Consider the following 20,769-nt stretch of genomic DNA (forward strand, 5'->3'; position numbering starts at 1 on the left):
TTTGAGAATTTTCTCAAAGGGAGTTACAAAGTTGCTTCATTTAGTACTCATTAGGCATAGAACTCTATTTCTCTTCTACCTACTGTTTTATCGCTCTCTGTCCCTCCCTCTCTCCATGAAGAGCCTGTTCCAGGATATTTTATATCTTTGAAGCAAGAATGAAACTCATTCATATCTGTGATTCTCTTCCGTTCCCTCAAAACAGTAGAGAAATTTCCTGGAAATTTTCACCAATGCTACATTTGGTAACTTGGTCAACATTTAAAACTTTTTAAGCTGAAGCATGGAACTCTTAATCTGGGGGTTGTAGGTTTGAGCCCTGTGTTGGGTGGAGAGATTTCTTAAAATTGATCAGTCAATCAGTGTAAGCTAAGAAATAGAAATTTATTAAAATTTCTCTTTATGAGTGACTGGTTAACTTGTCTTTTGTCTGATTTATATTTTACTCAAAATTGAGGAAAAGAAAGGAAATTGGATCAATCTAATTAAAGAAAAAAACTTCTGTGTCAGTAAAAATTCAGTTCAATTTTGTGCAGACCATTTGGTGTTCAGGGCAGCCCTGAGACCCACCAGGAAGGATCCTTAAGAATTCAGGCATGGTCACTCTCCTGTACACATTAAAGCAGTAAAATGGTTTGAAACCTTTTGGAAATGTTTCAGACAGGTCATGGAACAGAAGGTTTTTCTAATGCTTTCCTCCCCACATTACTTTTGTTAAGTTTTGTCCTCTATGTTGAAGTTCCAAGTGCACACTCTTGCTTTGGAAATTAAAATTGCAGTACTGTCTCTTAGCCACTTGAGGGCCCTTTTTAGATGGTTGGATAACTTCTGTTTTTCTAAGAGACGATAGTCACATAACCCAGGTAGAGGAAGGTTCTCTAATTCCCTCTATTTTTTACTCCCTTACTATTTCTTTGTTAGATTCCAGCTGTCTGCCTGTCACTGTGTATTTCTTAGTTCCTAGCACCATCACTGGAGTATAGTAGGTACTCAGTAAATCTGTTGAGTAATTAAAATGCTTTCCCATTCTTCATAAAGCAGGGGCTCTCTCGGGACTTCCTGAAAATCATCTTGAGTATGTAAGATCTGTCAGTAGACTTCTTTTCCTAACAGACCTCCAGGACAGTAATAACTTAATGGACCACAGTACTTTTTCTTTGTTGGTCAGGCATTCTTACGATTTGTGATCCACAGTGCATTGCATCAGAATCCTCTGTGGTACTTGTAAAAAAATAAAGACTTCTGGATCCCATCATAGACTTATGGTATCCAAATTTTCCAAGCTATATAAATATAAGGACTTACTCAGTCCTTATTCAATTGAATACTCCTTATTCAATCACTGGTCTCTTTTTGGATTTTTTTCCCACTTCCTTCCCACTTTCCTATTTCTTCAGTAATATGTTCACTGCTAATAATGATCTTTGGAACCCCATCATAACCTTATATTTTTACAGACAGACATTTGGGTGGTCATAAATATCTTTGCCATGATTTAAAATACACCAGTGGGGCACCTGGGTAGGTGGCTTAGTTGGTTAAGTGTCTGACTCTTGGATTCAGCTCAGGTCATGATCTCATGGATTGTGAGATCGAACCCCGTGTCAGGCTCCGTGCTCAGTAGGGTATCTGCTTGAAGAAGGATTCTCTCCCTTTGCCCTCCTCTTCCCCTCTCCACTCCGCTCACCTGCAGTCGTGCTGTCTCTCTCTCTCAAATAAATAAGTCTTTAAAATAGAGCAGTGAGGGTGTCTGGGTAGCTCAGTGGATTAAAGCCTCTGCCTTCAGCCCAGGTCATGGTCTCAGGGTCTTGGGATCGAGCCCCTCATCAGGCTCTCTGCTCGGTAGGGAGCCTGCTTCCTCCCTCTCTCTGCCTTCTTGTGATCTCTATCTGTCAAATAAATAAAATCTTTTAAAAAATAAAATAGAGCAGTGATTATATCTAACCTAATAGAGCATAAATTTCAGCTGATGCCTAACTTTATATTCATCCAAGTTGTTTGAAGTCCAGATTTTTTTTTTTCTCGGATAACTAATGATTGTCAAAAGGTAGTCAACAAAATACTGGTGATTGTAATAATCCATTTTCACTAAATGTACTTTGGCTAGCCAGTCTTCTTTTCTACCTAAAGTAAAATGCTACATTTCCAGTGTTAGTTCATGTCCCATAAAGAAGAAAACCAGACTATCGTGTAAACTTCAGATCATGGGATATATTGGTTGAGAGTATAGACTCAAAACTGCCTGGTTTCATACTTCAACTCTACTAATTACTAGCTGTGTAACCTTGGACAATTTACTTAAATATAAGTTCAGAATAGTGTCTAACACACAGTACATGCTCAATAAATGTTAGCTATTACTATGATTCATTATTTTATCTAAGTATTCTGGTACATAGAGAGTCTTGGGTGCTTTGGTACCATTGGCAGAATGGAATTGCTTTTGCTTTGATCTGCCTTATTGAAGGAAAACATTCACTTTTTAAAAATTGTGGTAAAATACAAACAACATAAAACTTACTGTTATCATAGTTTTAAAGTATGCAGTTCAGGGGCGCCTGGGTGGCTCAGTTGTTAAGCGTCTGCCTTCAGCTCAGGTCATGATCACAGGGTCTTGGAATCGAGCCCCACATCCGGCTCCTTGCTCAGTGGGAAGCCTGCTTCTCCCTTTCGTACTCCCCTTGCTTGTATTCCCTCTCTCACTGTGTCTCTCTCTGTCAAATAAACAAATAAAATCTTTTAAAAAAAATAATAAAGTATACAGTTCAGTGACATTAATTATATTCACAACTCGCAGCCATCACCGGTATCTAGTTCCAGAACTTTTTCATCACCTGAAATGCAAACTCCATATGTAGGAATTAGTCACTCCCTGTTCCCTCCTATGCAGTCCTGGCAACCACTTTGTACTTTGTATATGGATTTGCCTGTTGTGGATATTTCATATAAATAGAAGAGTAAAATATGTAGCTTTTTGTGTCTGTCATATATGTATTATATTATGTTCCAGCATGTAATAACACTTTATTCCTTTTTAGTGTTGGATAATAGTCACCCGTGGATAAACCACATTTTGTTAATGCATTCATTTATTAATGGACTTTTGAGTTGTTTCCATCCTTTAACTATTGTGACTAGAGCTGCTATGAACATTCATGTACAAGTTCTTGTTTGACCATCTGATTTTGATCCTGTAGATTTATACCTAGGAGTGGAAATCGTGGGGTCATATGGTCATTCTCTTTTTAACTTCTTGAGGAACCACCACTCTGTTGTCTGTCACAGCTGCACCACTTTACATTGTTAGCAGCAAAGTCTCGACGGTTCCAGTTTTGCCAGCTTATGGCTGTCATTGTGAGTGTGAAATGGTATTTCAAGGCTGTTTTGATTTAGGCATTCACATTTTCTTCCAAAATATGAAGGGTACGTGTGATTCATTGCCTTATATTATCAGTTGTATTTTATCGTATTCCGCCATATCTACTTTATTGTGGCCATATTCTTGTGGTAGTCTTGTCCTCCTCTTATCTCTGATGTGTGACGAGACTCCATACTTCTGGGAGGCAGGGGACCAGGTCTTGTACTACTTGTTAAACCCATGAAGTCCAGGTATATAGTAGGTGTTTGTTAGTTTCTTACAAATCGAGCAGTATTCTTAATATTACACAGCAGCCTTTTATTCTCTCTCTCTCTTTCCCTTTCTTGATCACTGTAATCTTAACTTTTTAAAGCTGTCCTGCCTTTCCATATCTTCTCTTAAGCTGCTGTCTCTGCTCGCAATTCTCTGTTGACTCTTTCTTGTTTAGATTCTGTTTATTCTAAGGCCCAGCCTAAATGTCTCTTCTTTTCCTAAAAGGCTTCTCTAGTCAGTACAGTGTTATTTAAGAAAAAAAAATCCTTTTATTTTTACTACTGTTTAATTGACACCTACTTGTATTAAACAATTTATTTCATTGACTAAATCCACACAGCAGCTTACAAGGTGGTATTATTCCCAAGTTACAGAAGATATTGAGGTGCACAGAAATTAAATAACTTTCCCAACTATTATTAGAGATGAGATTTAAATTTAGGTATCGTTGGCTTTGAAGTTGGTGTTTTTTCCCCCATACTGTTTTGTGCATTCTGCCTTTTGTTGTAGTTGTTACAGTTAGTTGAGAATCTGATACCAGTCTTTAAGTCCATCATGGTGTCTTTATCATTCAGTGAATATTTGTTAAATGAATGAAAAGGGGGGTTTATATTAGAAATGCTTAACAGGTCTGGGAAGTAACTCTTTTAAACAAAATAATATATCACTATTTCGTATCCTTTATTCAAATTGTAAGATGGATCTAGGTCCTCAGACTCTTTAAAACAATGTAGCTCGGTGGATAAGAACATTGACTGTAGAGTTGGTCCAGGATTTTTGTCCTGGAGGTTACCTACTACCTATTTTCTCACCTATGAAATCAAAATTTAGTACTTAACATTTAGAATTGATGGAATTGAGTGAGATACTGAATATAAGATTTGTTTCTTGACCATATAGAAACATGCCATAGGGAGTTGCTTTTAATATTACCTGTTGTCTTTTAATATTACCTGTTTATCCAAATGTGGATAAACCACATTTTGTTAATGCATTCATTTATTAATGGACTTTTCGACTCTCCGTGGCTTTATTTTCTATTGATTATCCTTTTGAGTGACAATTCTTTATTCCTGAGTATCCTAAATAAAGGATAGCTTGTTTCCTTCCACTTTTGTTTTATATTCTTAATATATTAAGGATAATAGTGGCTCAGTGGAGATGATTGATACATCTTTCATGGCAGGGAGTCGTCGCATGGTGGATGTCATGGATGTGAACACACAGAAAGGCATTGAAATGACCATGGCTCAGTGGACACGCTACTATGAGACTCCAGAGGAGGAGCGAGAAAAACTCTATAATGTCATCAGTCTAGAGTTCAGCCACACCAGGCTGGAGAACATGGTGCAGAGGCCCTCCACGGTTAGTCTAATAATTTTTTCCACGTTTTCATTGTCACCAAGAGGGTTGTTTATACAATGGGAGAATGGGAGAATCTGTAACTTTTTATACATACCAAGATGAAATTGATAAACAAGGCAATTTGATAATAACCTTCATTTTTAGGAAGTTCATTATTTTTAAAAATCACTTAATTTTATATGGGGAGGGGCCATTTAGTTCTGATCACCAGTAACCTAATTTAAGAATAACATTGGTCTTTGCATGGAGTGGAGAACTGTCTTAAAATTCACTCTTTTTTTTTTTTTTTTTAAGATTTTATTTATTTATTTGACGGAGATCACAAGTAGGCAGAGAGGCAGACAGAAAGAGAGAGAGGGGAAGCAGTCTCCCTGCTGAGCAGAGAGCCTGATGCGGGGCTCTATCCCAGAACCCTGGGATCAGGACCTGAGCCGAAGGCAGAGGCTTTAACCCACTGAGCCACCCAGACACCCTTAAAATCACTCTAAAAAGCTTGAGGGAAAACTATTTTAGAGACAAGTGATCATTTTTATGAGATGGTTTCTGGAGCAGATTCCACTGGATGGCTAGTAAACTGACAAACCATCCTAAGGGAAAGTTGTTTGTTTTTGATCCTTCACTCTCCTGAAGGTAGATGCTGATTTAGCTCATCTCTTTGCAAAGTAGTAGCTGTCTACAGAATGTTGAAACACTTAACTTCACTTTTGAAATATGCCTAGTCATTTTTGGACCATTTTTATTCATTTAATTCCTATGTCAGAACTCACTTGAGTTATATATTAGGTATGGAATAGCAGAACTAGCAACTATTCTAATCATTTCTTTTGTTTTGTTTTGTTTAAGATTTTATTTATTTGACAGAGCGAGAGAGTGAGAGAGAGAGAGAGAACAAGCAGGGGGAGTGGCAGGGAGAGGGAGAAGCAGGTTCCTGCACAGCAGGAAGCCTGACGTGGGGCTCCGTCCCAGTACCTTGGGATCATGACCTGAGTTGAAGGCAGACGCTTAATGACTGAGCCACCCAGGCGCCCCTAATCATTTGTTTTGAAGTCAAGATCTTGGGTGCCTAAGTGGCTCAGTCAGTTGGGCATGTGCCTTCAGGTCAGGTCATGGTCTCAGGGTCTTAGGATCAAGCCCTACACTGGACTTCCTGCTCAGTGGGGAATCTGCTTCTCCCTCTTCCTCTGCCCCTCCCCACTGCTTGTCCCCCCTCCCCCAACTAAATAAATAAATCTTTTAAAAATAACAATAAAAAAGTCAAGATCTTAGTGGTTTTGTGTTTTTTTAAAGATTTTATTTCTTTATTTGACAGAGATCACAAGTAGGCAGGCAGGCAGAGAGAGAGGGAGAAGCAGGCTCCCTGCTGAGCAGAGAGCCCAACTCGGGGCTCCATCCCAGGACCCTAGGATTATGACTTGAGCCGAAGCTTAACCTACTTAGCCACCCGGGTGCCCCAAGATGTCAGTGTTTTATTCTATTCATTTAAATTATCCCTATCACACCTTTTGACTTTTAAAGTTAAAATATGATAATTGCTTTTAATAGTTATTTTATATATACACCTATATTCAGCTTACTAGTAATGTTATTATCATAAGACATGGATAATGTACAGACCAACAGGAAAATGTTCTCAGTATTTCACTATTATCTGAAGAGACAGTATATAATTTTTTGTCATTGCTTCTTGTTACTGGAGATCCTACAACTAAATAGAGATTTTCTTGGGGTGCCTGGGGGCTCAGTCACTTAAATGTCCTACTCTTTTTTTCTTTTTTTTCTCAAGGTTTTATGTATTTGTTTGTGAGAGGAAGAGTGAGAGTGAGAAGCAGACTCCCTGTCCTGCAGAGTCCCCATGAGGGGCTCAGTCCCAGGAACCTAAGATCATGACCTGAGCTGAAGGCAGATACTTAACCGATTAAGCCACCCAGGCACCCCTTGTGTCCTGCTCTTCCTCTCTTGACCCCAGGGTTGTGAGTTCAAGCCTGACGTTGGGCTCCACATTAGGGTCCATTCCAGCCCCATATTTTATTTTATTTTATTTATTTTATTTTTTAAAGATTTTATTTATTTATTTGACAGAGAGAAATCACAAGTAGGCAGAGAGGCAGGCAGAGAGAGAGAGAGGAGGAAGCAGGCTCCCCGCTGAGCAGAGAGCCCGATGCGGGACTCGATCCCAGGACCCTGAGATCATGACCCGAGCCAAAGGCAGCGGCTTAACCACTGAGCCACCCAGGCACCCCAGCCCCATATTTTAAAAAATAAAAAATAAGGGGTGCTAGGTGGCTCCATTGATGAACCATCTGAGTCTTGATTTTTTTTTTTTAAGATTTTATTTATTCGACAGAGATCACAAGTAGCCAGAGAGGCAGGCAGAGAGAGAGAGAGGAGGAAGCAGGCTCCCTGCTGAGCAGAGAGCCCGATGCAGGGCTCGATCCCAGAACCCTGGGATCATGACTGGAACTGAAGGCAGAGGCTTTAACCCACTGAGCCACCGAGGTGCCTCTGAGTCTTGATTTTATTTGGGTCATGATTTCAGGGTTGTGAGATCAGGTCCTGCATCAGGCTCCTTGTCGAGCTTGGAGCCTGCTTAAGATTCTCTCCCCAGGCACCTGGGTGGCTCATTCGGTGAAGCAACTGCCTTCAGCTCCGGTCATGATCCCTGGATCCTGGGATGGAGCCCCTGGTTGGGCTTCCTGCTCAATGGAGAGCCTTCTTCTTCCTCTGCCTCTCTTCCTGCTCATCTTCCCTCTTTTCCCTCTCTCTCCAATAAATAAATAAAATCTTAAGGAAAAAAAAAAAGGTTTTCTCTCTCTCCCCCTCTGCCTTTCCCCACTGGTTCTCTCAAAAAAAGAAAGAAAGAAAATAGAATAAATGAAAAATAAATACAGAATTTCTCATTAGGAAAACTTTATCTCCCTAGGATGATAAAAATTCTTTTTACATTAATTATCACCTGGTCATGTGGAAATACAAGAAGACAGGTGGTTAGAATCTAGCCTTGTTAGGGGCACATAGGTGGCACAGTTGGTTAAGCATCTGGCTCTTGTGGGTTTTGGCTCAAGTAGGGATGTCAGGGTCTTGAGATCAAGCCCCTTCTTAGGCTCTGAGTGTGGAGTCTGCTTAAAGGATTCTCTCCCTCTTCCCCCCAATGCACTGTCCGTCTCTCAAATAAATAAATCTTCAAAGAAAAAAGAAAGGATTTAATCTTATTATTAGTCAGACGTGGTCCACATAACAAAGAATAAAGGGCGCCTGGCTGGCTCAGTAGGTAGAACATGCAGCTTTTGGGGCACCTGGATGGCTCAGTGGGTTAAAGCCTCTGCCTTCAGCTCAGGTCATGATCCCGGGGTCCTGGGATCAAGCCCCACATCAGGGTCTCTGTCTGCCTCCCTCTCTGCCTACTTGAGATCTCTGTCTGTCAAATAAATAAATAAAATCTGTTTAAAAAAAAAAAGGACCCTGCAGCTCTTGATCTCGGGGTCATATGTTCAAGCCCCATGTTGAGCATAGAGCTTGCTTTAAAAAAAATTATTTTTTAAGGCACAATTCATTGGTTTAAAATAGAGAGGAATGTAAGAATCACTGTAACATTGTTTATAAATTGTTTATAATATTTACAAATGAACATTGTTAATATTTTTTAAATTTCAATTTAAAAGTGATTGTAGCGGGTGCCTGGGTGGCTCAGTGGGTTAAAGCCTCTGCCTTCAGCTCAAGTCATGATCCCAGGGTCCTAGGATCGAGCCCCACATCAGGCTCTCTGCTCAGCAGGGAGCCTGCTTCCTCCTCTCTCTCTCAGCCTGCCTCTCTGCCTATTTGTAATCTCTGTCTGTCAAATAAATAAATAAATAAGTCTTTAAAAAAAAAGTGATTGTAGCTATGAAAGTAAAACTTATGGGGCGCCTGGGTGACTCATTTGGTTAAGGTTTTGGCTTGATGGTACTCTCAGGTTGTAGTATGAGGCCCCACATTGGGGCTCTGTGCTTGGCAGGGAATCTGCCTGTCCCTCTCCCTCTGCTTCTCCCTCTACTTGCATGGGTGGGCGCTCCCTCTCTCTCTCTCTCTCTCGGATTTATAAATAAAATCTTTCTAAAAAAAAAGTAGAATTGATGCATACTTTTCCATTCTTAAAATTTAGAAATGTGTCATTACATAGGAAGCCCTTTTTGTAACATTCTTGATTTGTTCATTTTGTCCTTTTAATGATAAAAATGCTACATCATTTAACAGAAAAATAATGAACCATTAAATGAAGGAGTAGAACTATGGAAGGACTCAAAAATAGAAAATTCTTTAGAGGGCAGAGAACAATGCTTCGGTATTTTTTAGAGACCCAAATCATGTTCAGGAAGATTGAGTGAGCTATTACCAAGGTCACCTCCTGAAAGCAGAAAAGCTTTTGATGACCTTAAACTATGTAGGCAGTAATATGCTTATTCTGCTGGGGTATTTATTTATTTACTAGAGTATCCCCCCCCCCCACAGTGTGTCTCCATATATCTAGGTCTTTTCTAATATATCTCAATAATGCTTTTTCAGAAATCAACTTTATTGAGGTACAGTTGACATACAATAAAGTATACTCATTTTAAGTGTACATTTCAGTGAGTTTGAGTAAATCTCATTCATGTAATAATCTTTCACATAAAGTACATAATCTATTGTTCTCTGTGTCATTCACACCTTCAGAGTTAGCTTATTATTAGTTCAAGTACCTGCCACATGCTGAGCGCTATGCTAGGTGTTAGAGGACCTGTGGAAAATAAGGTCATTCTCATTCTCAAAGAGCTTAAAGTCTCACCAGGAAGAAAAACCAGAGGATGGACATTTCTGCAAACCATGATAAAGATGAGTGCCTCAGAAGTGAATAAATACAGTGTTGTGGGGACAATAGGAAGCACCCCCCCCCCGCAACAAACTGGAGGAGAATTAGGGAGGGGAAGCTCTTTGGAAGAAGTGATAGCTAAGCTTGATAGGAAGGAAATAAGGAGACAGAACGAAAACCAAAATTCCAAACAGAAGGAGTCCTCCATGTAAAAGTAGGCATAGGGAGAGAAAGGTGGGCAGCCTTTTGGTGCCTTTTCTGGGATGTTAGCATAAAGTGGGATTCTCTTGTGAGAAGAGAGAGATTGTTTTCTGCTGTCGTTCCAGTAGTACCTGAGAGGTAGATTAAAAGCAACATATAAAATATGCAAATTGGTAGTAGGGAAATTAGTTCATGGAAGGCCATGAGTTGTGCGTGTATGTGTGCACGCAGCAGATGAATAGATGAATTCCTAGGTATTGGACTTCTTATCAGTTTGGCCCTAATATTGATGCAGAACAGGTAGAACTGGTGATTACCCTTATGGGAGACTTGCTCTCACATGGAACTGGCCATTTAGCAAAAGGCCTATCCAGAGCCTAAAAGATTAATTTAAGGAGAAAAGTATGAGTACCTTAACACAATATTCTCGGTAGTCAGATGATACCTAATAATACCAGTTAAAGAGAGGCCTGGAAGTGTAACTTATTGCTGCAGGTGGGCAGCCAATTTCTGGCCAAAGAAATTCAGGTTTCTCTGAATGAACAATTGATTAAAGAAAATACCCATGTGTTCTTAACCCTTTCTTTCCCCATCCAGACATAAGAATTTGTGATGTCTTGGGGCGCCTGGGTGGCTCGGTTGGTTGGACGACTGCCTTCGGCTCAGGTCACGATCCTGGAGTCCCGGGATCGAGTCCCACATCGGGCTCCCAGCTCCATGGGGAGTCTGCTTCTCCCTCTAACCTTCTCCTCGCTCATGTTCTCTCTCACTGTCTCTCTCTCAAAATAAATAAAATCTTTAAAAAAAAAAAAAAAAGAATTTGTGATGTCTTGAGCAAGTAAGATCTTCATTCTTCTTTAAAGACTTTCCAAAGGAGGCACCTGGGTGGCTCAGTGGGTTAAAGCCTTTGCCTTCAGCTCAGGTCATGATCCCAGGGTCCTGGAATCGAGTCCCTCATCGGGCTCTCTGCTCATCGGGGACCCTGCTTCCCTCTCTCTCTCTGCCTACTTGTGATCTGTCAAATAAATAAATGAAATCTTTAAAAAAAAAAAAAAAAAAAAAAGACTTTCCAAAGGAGAATACCAGGAGTTGGGAGATGCTGACCACTACATGAAGAGAACAGAAAGTAGATACTGTTTGAGGGAAAGAAAGGAAGCTAGAGTTCATTCAGTGTTCTAGGCCCAGTGGGTGTTAGGTTAAAACTCTTGGCTCCCTGAACAGAAATCCTTTAAGGTAAAGTAGCAAGTTAACTTAATTTGTTGCTCTTCAATTTGCATGTCATTGGTGATCCCTTCTGGCCACTCCCACAGTTTACATCTGAGTGTTCCCCTAGACACCTCCCTCACGTCACTATGCACAGATTTTATGCATTTGTCCAGGTTTTTGTTATAAGGGAAGTAAATGATCAAATGAAAGATTTTGTTGGAAAGCTTAGCAGATACATGTGTTTTATAGCATTAAGCTAGATATTCACTGTGTCAATATTGTACTGAATTCATGGTTTGGCTCACAATAAATTAGCTACCTGAGACTGTTTCTTGGAGGTCAGTGGTGGGGAGGTACACATGTTTGGAGGTACATGACATGCTACAATTCATTATAAAGTGCAAATAAGTTCATACTGTTTTCACTTCTTCTTTCAACACATATTTAAAATAGATTCCAGGGCGCCTGGATGTCATAGTTGGCTAAAGTCTCACTCAGGTCATGATTCCGGGGTCTTGGGATTGGGATCCTGGGATCCAGCCCCACACTGGGCTCCCTGCTCAGCAGGGAGTCTGCTTTTACCTCTCTCTCTGCCCCTCTCCCCACCTTGTGTGTTCTCTCTCATGCTTTTTCTCTTTCAGATAAATCTTATTAATGGATGAATGAATGCATGCATGCATGAATGAGTGAATTAGATTTCTAAATTCTTACAACATTATTTTTGAAAATTTTAACATGTATTTACATGTAATCCTCATAATATCACTTTGAGTTAATTATCCTCATTTTACAAATGAGTTCCAGGGACTTGCATGTGATCCTGAGAAAACATGACAGCCCTGGAAGTTCTGATTCCTAACCTAATAGATTCTATAGCAGACTATAGGATTTCTTTCCTTTTCCAAAAAAATTATTTATTTCTATTTTTGACATTTGAGCTGCTCTAACAGTGTTACATCTTCTGATAAATTTATCAGTACATTCCAGACAGTGCCTTTTATTGAATCAGAAAAAGACAGCTGATTCTGCCATTACTGACACAGAAGAGATACTGTGACTTCATTTTGCTTAGATCTATCTTTATGATCATGTTGATGGAACCATTAATCTTTGTTCTCACTGAATAATGATTTCTAGAATGTTTGCTGCTGACCCCATGATTCACCAACAGATTGCTTATTCATAATTAAATTATAGTCTTTCAGGGGTCCCTGGGTGGCTCAGCTGGTAAAGTGTCAGACTTGATCTGAGCTCAGGTCTTAGTCTGAGGGTCATGAGTTCAGGCCCTGCGTTGGGCTCCACGTTGGGTGTGGAGCCTACTTAAAGGAAAAAAAGTCAGTAAAATAAATGAAGTGTAGTCTTTCAGACAGAATTGAGAAATTCTGTTTTCCTGACTTTAAAATTCTCTTTAATCCCAGTCCTCCCATTGAATCCTAAATGTTTCCTCCTCCTTTTTAAAGGTGGATTTCATTGACTGGGTAGACAACATGTGGCCAAGGCATCTGAAGGAGAGTCAGACTGAATCAACAAATGCCATCTTGGAGATGCAGTACCCCAAAGTACAGAAGTAAGTGGCTTTTCCTGAATTTCCTCAGGTGTGTTGGGAAGTCAAAGTGATAGCAAGGACTGGTTCCTCCCTTCACAGCCTTGCTCTATGTCCTAAATGATCAAAGAGATGAATTCTTGGGTGCCTGGGTGGCTCAGTTCTTTAAGAGACTGCTTGCAGCTCAAGTCATGATCCTGGAGTCCCAGGATCGAGTCCTGCTTCAGACTCTGCCCAGTGGGAAGTGTGCTTCTCCCTCTGACCCTCTCCCATCTCATGCTCGCTCGCTCTCTCTCTCTCTCTCTTACTTTGTCTCCCAAATAAATAAATAAATAAAATCTTCCCCCCAAAAGATGAATTTTTTAAGCAGTAGGCTTTACAGTTCGAAGGAGGGAGTGTATGTAAAAGTGTCATAACCGTGACTACATAAGTCAGAGAAAATGTATGGTCTGATATTACAATGATTTGAAACTGCATTCCTCTCACTGGGAATTGATTAGGCACAAAGTGGGATAGTGTGTGAAAGGGGAGAGTGTGGCATTGGGGTAGAGCAGGCTCTCTTTTTAATCAGTGCACTAATGCTGCTGCTTTTTTTGGGTCAGGTACTGTCTAATGAGTGTTCGAGGCTGCTATACTGACTTCCATGTGGACTTTGGTGGTACCTCTGTTTGGTATCACATCCATCAAGGGGGAAAGGTACGGTCATAGTCATGATGGGAGTTGGACTCTGAAGCTGATTTTATGATTCTGCTTCAGTTCATGCATGCTTAATATACCCTGGAAATGAATCTGTTAGAGAATTGTCCCCTGTTCTAGAGAGAATCAAAGATTAAGTTGACCTTCTTGGCTAGACTTCAGTAGGAATTAGTATTCATCTGGTCTGCTGTCATTACACCAATATTGGCACAGTACTTAGTAAAACTCAACAGTCCTGTTTTTAGATTCCCAGGGCGAATTCTCCACATGAAGGCAAGGGAGTGGTTTTAGGAAGACAGGATAATTTTTCTACCTCGACGTGTAATAACGAAGTAGAAGGCAACAGAAATTTTGTATAGATTCACAACGATATCAGAAATTAGAATTCAGACCACCTTTTCCTATATGAAGGCATTGATCTGAACTTTGGTCAAAGGAAGCCTTTAAGTCCTCTCCAAGGGTATGAATAGATTTTGAAATATTATTCTCATTCAGAAAGAACTATATTCCATCTTACCAGATTGTTTCTAAATGCTGTGTGAGAACAGAAATCTGGGATTAATGTCAGGTTTATAGTATTGTACTCCTATGGTTACCCTTTTTTCCCCTTGCTGGAAGTGGATGCTTTGTCAGAGAAAAAAGTAGAACTAGAATGAAAACCGATGCTTTTAAAATATGAAGTCTTAATTTAGAACAACTGTACCTCCAAATCCAAAGTCATTTTGTTTACTTTGGATTCATTTAACTGGTATCCTAAGTTTTGTCATTTTGATCGTGGTTACTACCCTAGAACAAAGCAACCTAGGCCTGTCTCTTCAAGACATTGTACCTAACTGTCCTTCTTAGGACTGTAGAGGCCAGGTAACTCGGGGCAAGTAAGGGACTATTTAGGTAACAAACTGAATACACCGCTTCTCTCTCAGCCCTGGATCTGTTCTGGACTCTACAGTCAAACCCCCAAGAAGCTCTAATACCATTTCAACAAGTCAAAAAAAGATCTACTTCTTTAGGGCCTCTAGAATTTCCCAAATGGTCAGGTTCTGTAAGCTAAGGGAATTGCTTGTTGCTCTTCTACCTCTTGACCTTACCTTGTACCCATTTATTAGTTGAGGGAGACGACTGGTCATGTCAATAGCTGTTAACAGACTGAAGTTTTTTAACTCACAGGTCTTCTGGCTCATCCCCCCTACAGCCCACAACCTGGAGCTGTACGAGAATTGGCTGCTGTCAGGGAAACAGGGAGACATCTTTCTGGGTGACCGGGTGTCAGATTGCCAGCGCATTGAGCTCAAGCAGGGCTATACCTTCGTCATTCCCTCAGGTAAGCAGGATGGGGAAAAAGGGGTTGTTTAGCCACTTTCTTTTCTTTGAGAAAAAGAACTGATGGATTACCACCAAGAATGGTGATAATTGGGTGGGCAGAAAACAATAGTGTCCTTTTCAGTCATTATGGAGTATCAGATGCAAACAATTTGGATTTTTTTAAAAAGCACTGATTTTCCACTAAAATCAGAATTGCCAGTGGTGGGGCGCTTGGGTGGCTAAGTCGGTGAATGTCTGCCTTCAGCTCAGGTCAGGATCCCAGGGTCCTGGGATTGAGACCCACGTTGGTCTCACTGCCCAGAGGGGAGCCTGCTTCTCCCTCTCCCCATTCGTGCTCTTGCTCTTGCTCTGTGCATTCTCTCTCAAGTCAGCAAAATCTTTAAAAAAAAAAAAAAAAAATCGCCAGTGGTGGCTTTTCAGATTTACATGTTTGGGCCCCACATGAGCTCTAGGTAATCAGAGTCTTTTAAGGATAGGACCTGGTCAGCATGCAGTATCTAACGTCCAGATAAGAGCTCCCTGTTCTAAGGGATGGCTGCAAGGGGTGTAGAAATTAGTGATATTTTTATTGGGTCACTAGTCCTAAAATAAATAGAACACAGATTTTGGAATCACAGACGTGTATTTAATTCTGTGTATTTACCTGCTAATACCACATTGGTCAAATATTGAAATCGTTGTGAGGGGTAAACGGAAACACTGGGTAATCTCTGGTACCGTGCCTTCACAGTAGGTGCTCCCGTAAGTAGAAACAGCATGTGTTAAACTTGTTGTATGCTAAACACTTTACGTGCATTTTCTGATTTAATGCTTACTAATAACCATATAAAGTTTAATTTTTATAGAGGATATTGAGGCTGCAAGAGATTAAATAATTTGACCAACCACTAAGTGGCAGAATCAGAGTAAAATGTGTGATCTAGGAGTCTTTTACCAGGTCTCTGAGAATGCCGTGTTATAACATGTGCTAAAGCCATTGCCCCTCCACTCCTTTCTTCTAGGCTGGATTCATGCTGTGTATACTCCTACAGACACATTAGTCTTTGGAGGCAATTTTTTGCATAGCTTCAATATCCCCATGCAGTTAAAAATATACAACATTGAAGATCGAACACGGGTGAGTAACTCTGCATAGAACTGGATGTGGAAGAGATGACTGCCATTTAAGAGATGTTATAAGAGATTCATGGGTAGTTACTTCAAAACTTCAATTTTTCCTGAATTAAAATACATTGTTTACATTTCAGGGACACCGAGAGGAAAGCTTTAACAAGATTTACATGCTTAATTTGGAGGACTCTAATTCTTTGAGGTTCTTGGTATCTTGGATTTTTATAGGGCTAGAAATGGACATTTGGTAATTGATGTTTTTAAATTTTATCGTCTTAGAATAATTCGATGTAATAAGATATATCAAGTCAGGAGTCACAGTGTGAGTTCATGTATCTTTACTCCGATTAGAATGCCCCACCCAAACCGTTGTATTTGAATAATTCAGGGTACATACTGCTTTTCCCATCTGGGGTTCCTTGAGAGAATGAAGTCCTTCAGAAAATGATTGGCACATCTTATTTTCTAGGTTTTCCCTGGGAGGGTACGTAGCTGATACCATTCTAGATATAAAGGAAAAAAGTTAGGTACTTACAACGTGTAGTGGATGCCCTTGAGAGAGTTGGTAAAACTTTTTCTGTAAAGAATCAGATAGTGAATGTTTTAGGCTCTGTGGGCCATACAGGATCTGCTGCAAGTACTTAACTGCCTTGTAGAATGAAATACTTAAACGAATGAGAATGGCTCAAATAAAATAATTTTATTTAAGGACACTGAGATTTGAATTTCATATAGTTTTCCCATAAAACAAAATGCTCTAATTTTAGTTGTTGGTTTTTTTTTTCAGTCCTTTAAAAATGTAAAAAACCCTCTTAGCTCGCAGGGCTTGCAAAAATAGGCAGCAGACCAAATCCACTCGCTGCTGTTTGCTGGCCAACCCATGTCTTCGGAATATAGGGCTTAATTCTTTAGTAGAACCCAAGTCAGTAAGGGCTGAATTACATATGATTAATGTATAGATGGTATTGACCTTAAAGACCAATTAGAGCATAGAGTCTTTAGAGGGTGTGATGTTCCCATCTTGCTCTCAAGTAGTTCAGCAGAATAACAGGGTAGATGATTAGCAAATGTGGGGAAATGTTGATGGGGGTGAATCTCGAATAATGCTATAGGCAGTGTTCTGCACTGCTCTTAAAACTTTTTTGTGGATTTGAGGGGCACCTGGGTGGCTCAGTGGGTTAAGCCTCTGCTTCAGCTCAGGTCATGATCTCAAGATCCTGGGATGGAGCCCCACATGGGGCTCTCTGCTTGGTGGGGAGCTTGCTTCCCCTTCTTCCCTTTCTTCTGCCTGCCTCTCTGCCTACTTGTGATCTCTCTCTCTTTGTCAAATGACGCCTGGGTGGCTCAGTTGGTTGGACGACCGCCTTCGGCTCAGGTCATGATCCCGGAGTCCCGGGATTGAGTCCCGCATCAGGCTCCCAGCTCCATGGGGAGTCTGCTTCTCCCTCTGACCTTCTCCTCGCTCATGCTCTCTCTCACTGTCTCTCTCTCTCAAATAAATAAATAAAATCTTTAAAAAAATAAAATTAAATCTTTAAAAGATTTTATTTATTTATTTATTTATTTGACAGAGTTCACAAGTAGGCAGAGAGGCAGGCAGAGAGAGAGTGGGGAGCAGGCTTCCCTGCTGAGCAGAGAGCCGGATGCGGGACTTGATCCCAGGACCCTGGGATCATGACCTGAGCCGAAGGCAGCGGCTTAACCACTGAGCCACCCAGGCGCCCATAAAATAAAATCTTTAAAAAAAAAAACACTTTTTGGTGGATTTGAAAGTTTTCAAAGTTAAATTTAAAGATTTGCAGTTAGGGGGTGCCTGAGTCCCTCAGTCAGTTGAGCGTCTGCCTTCAACTCTGGTCATGATTTCGGGGTCCTGTGATCGAGCCCCATGTCATGCTCCCTGCTCATCAGGGAGTCGTCTTCTCCCTTTGTTGCTTCGCTGTGATCATGTGCTCACATGTGTTCCCTCTTTCTTTCTCTCTCTCTTTGCTCTCTCTGAAATAAGTAAATAAAATCATTTTAAAAAATCACAGTTGGCACCTGTGTGGCTTAGTTGGTTAAGCAGCTGCCTCCAGCTGACGTCAAAATCCCAGAGTGCTGGGATCAAGCCCTGTGTGGGGCTCCCTGATCACTGGAGAGCCTGTGTCTCCTTCTCCCTCTGCCCCTCTCCCACACTCATGCTCACTTGCTGTCTCTCTCTCTCTCTCAAATAAAGAAAATCTAAAAAGTAACTTAAAAATAATAAAATACCACAATTAGTGAAGAATTTACAATTTTTAGAAGGAACGGTCATTGACCTATTTATTGTGAACATGCTCAAATATTTTGGTTCCTATTTTGAAACCTGTGTTTTGGGACATCTGAGTGGCTCAGTCATTAAGCGTCTGTCTTCAGTGCATGTCATGATCCCAGGGTCCTGGGATCGAGCCCTGCGTGTCAGGGTCCCTGCTCATCAGGAAACCTGCTTCTCCCTCCGCCTGCTGCTCCCCCTGCTTGTCTCTCTTTCTTTCAAATAAATAAAAAAAATCTTTAAAAGAAGAGACCTGTATTTTGGTTAACAGCTACCTATTACCTTACTTACACACAAGAGTAGTAGTGTTGGAGTTATAGGGATTCCCTGTTAGAATTAAAAAGAGGCAGTTCTGGCGCCTAGGTGGCTCAGTTGAGCATCTGCCTTCGTCTCAGGTCATGATCCTAGGGTCTTGGGATCAATCCCCACCTTGGGCTCCCTGCTCAGCTGAGAGCCAGCGTCTTCCTCTCCCGCTTCTGCTCCCCCTGCTTGTGTTCTCTCTGTCAAATAAATAAATAAAATGAAAAAAAAAATGATGATGATGATGCAGTGCCCTTATTTATTAGGGTGCCTGGGTGGCTCAGTTGATTAAGCGGCTCAGGTTGTCATCCCAGGGTCCTGGGATTGAGCTCCGTGTCACAGAGGGAGAGACTCTTAAGCAGGATCCCTGTTGAGTGTGGAGCCCCACACTGGGCTTGACCTCATGATCCTGAGATCATGACCTGAGCCAGAACCAAGAGTTGAACATGTAACCAGCTGTCCCACCCAGATGCCCCTGCAGTGCTTTTAAAATAAATTTTAGGGGTGCCTGGTTGGCTCAGTGGGTTAAAACCTCTGTCTTCAGCTCAGGTCATGATCCCAGGGTCCTGGGATCAAGCCCCACATGGGGCTCTCTGCTCAGTGGGGAGCCTTCTCTCTCTCTCTCTCTCCCTGCCTCTCTGCCTACTTGTGATCTCTGTCTGTCAAATAAAATAAAAATCTTGAAAAAAATAAATTTTTATAAGGGTACCTGGGTGGCTCAGTTGAGTGTGTGCCTTCAGCTCAGGTCATGATCTTGGGGTCCTGGGATCGATTCCCCCACACGGAGTCTCCTGCTCCCTCTCTCATACACCCTTGCTCTCTCTCTCCAATTAATAAGTTCTTTTTTTTAACAAAAGTTTATATGTGTTTGTTTTTTAAGAGTGATGAAACTACAAGAAAATAGTTAAGTTTGAAATTTCAATAATAAAAAAATAGTTGATTTTTCAAAAAAGGAAATTTATGTAATTTCATAATAAAGTACTCTTATTTAACTCAGAATCATTCTGAGGTAATACCACCTATCTACTCTAAGATTCAATCTGAAAATTAGGTTTTAGAAACTATTCCCCCTTTTTTGGATAAAATTACTATTATTATGCCTTTGAGTTACTGACTTAATTGATAAGTTGCTCTGTTTGAGGGAAGAAAAGGAGAATGTGTATTTACTGGCATAGGTGAAACGAGTTACCTTATCTCTGCTAGCAGTTTGTTGCAGACTGTTAAACTTAAAATAACTGATCTTGATTTAACTAATATTCCTAGGCTTTGTTTATCAGAAAATGTCAAATTTCAGTCTGACCACATTATTCCATTTTCCCTAAATATAGTTTAATTCTTTCATTCTAAATAAGGAACTCCTTGGTGTTTCTGTAAAATTTCATTGACTCCCCTTCATATGTACACACAGTGATATTATTATTATTATTATTATTATTATTATGATTGCTTTCCACACCAACCTTTTATGTGCCAAAACCAGTCTGGCATTCATTTAATATGTTACTTTATAAAAATAAAGTGTGTTATAAATTAAGACAGTGGTTTGGTTTCTTTTGCCATGCCAGTGTGGAAATACCGTACTATTTAAACTTGAGTGTTGGTGATTATTCTACTGATAGCACTTAAAAGCTCCATAATTCGTAAAGAGGATTTAAAAAAAGTCCCCAGGGGCGCCTGGGTGGCTCAGTGGGTTAAGCTGCTGCCTTCGGCTCAGGTCATGATCTCAGAGTCCTGGGATCGAGTCCCGCATCGGGCTCTCTGCTCAGCAGAGAGCCTGCTTCCCTCTCTCTCTCTCTGCCTGCCTCTCCATCTACTTGTGATTTCTCTCTGTCAAATAAATAAATAAAATCTTAAAAAAAAAAAAAAAAGTCCCCAAACAAAAAAATTATAATCCAGTCTTAGAAATTTATATGTTCTGTGGTGTCTGGTAACAAAGGTAAAATATAATGAGGCAAGTTGGGTGGGTGTGTGGTATCTTGCGTGTTTCTAATGCAGTCTTATGAGTTCCAAGTAAAAAATCAAAAGTTTAATGTCTTTTTTTTTTTTTTTTTTAAACTGTCAATACTCACCTCTCAGCAGAGTACCAAAGGGCTTTAGAATTTTGGGTTGTCCTGAACTTTTCATAAAGACCCTTCCACAGGGCACCAGGTGGCTTAGTTGGTAAAACGTCTGCTTTCTGTGTGGGTCATGATCCTGGGTCCTAGGATCCAGCCCTGCGTTGGGCTCTCTGCTCAGCAGGGACCCTACTTTTCCCTGTCCCTCTGCCTGCTGCTCCCCCTGCT

At 40.6% G+C, this 20,769-nt stretch overlaps 1 protein-coding gene across 4 annotated transcripts in view; it reads left to right on the top strand.

The window, feature by feature from the left end:
• The window catches only part of KDM2A (lysine demethylase 2A), a 115,060-nt gene that overhangs the window by 64,923 nt on the left and 29,368 nt on the right, over positions 1 to 20,769 (top strand). For all 4 annotated transcript variants that reach the window (XM_059148781.1, XM_059148775.1, XM_059148791.1 and 1 more), the window contains exons 6-10: positions 4,818 to 4,996; positions 12,689 to 12,795; positions 13,374 to 13,467; positions 14,635 to 14,788; positions 15,792 to 15,907. In XM_059148781.1, coding sequence (XP_059004764.1) covers positions 4,818 to 4,996; positions 12,689 to 12,795; positions 13,374 to 13,467; positions 14,635 to 14,788; positions 15,792 to 15,907 — 650 coding nt within the window. The remainder of the gene's footprint in view (positions 1 to 4,817; positions 4,997 to 12,688; positions 12,796 to 13,373; positions 13,468 to 14,634; positions 14,789 to 15,791; positions 15,908 to 20,769) is intronic.

Source organism: Mustela lutreola, chromosome 1 (genome assembly GCF_030435805.1).
Source record: "Mustela lutreola isolate mMusLut2 chromosome 1, mMusLut2.pri, whole genome shotgun sequence".
In the NCBI taxonomy this organism is placed as follows: domain Eukaryota; kingdom Metazoa; phylum Chordata; class Mammalia; order Carnivora; family Mustelidae; genus Mustela; species Mustela lutreola.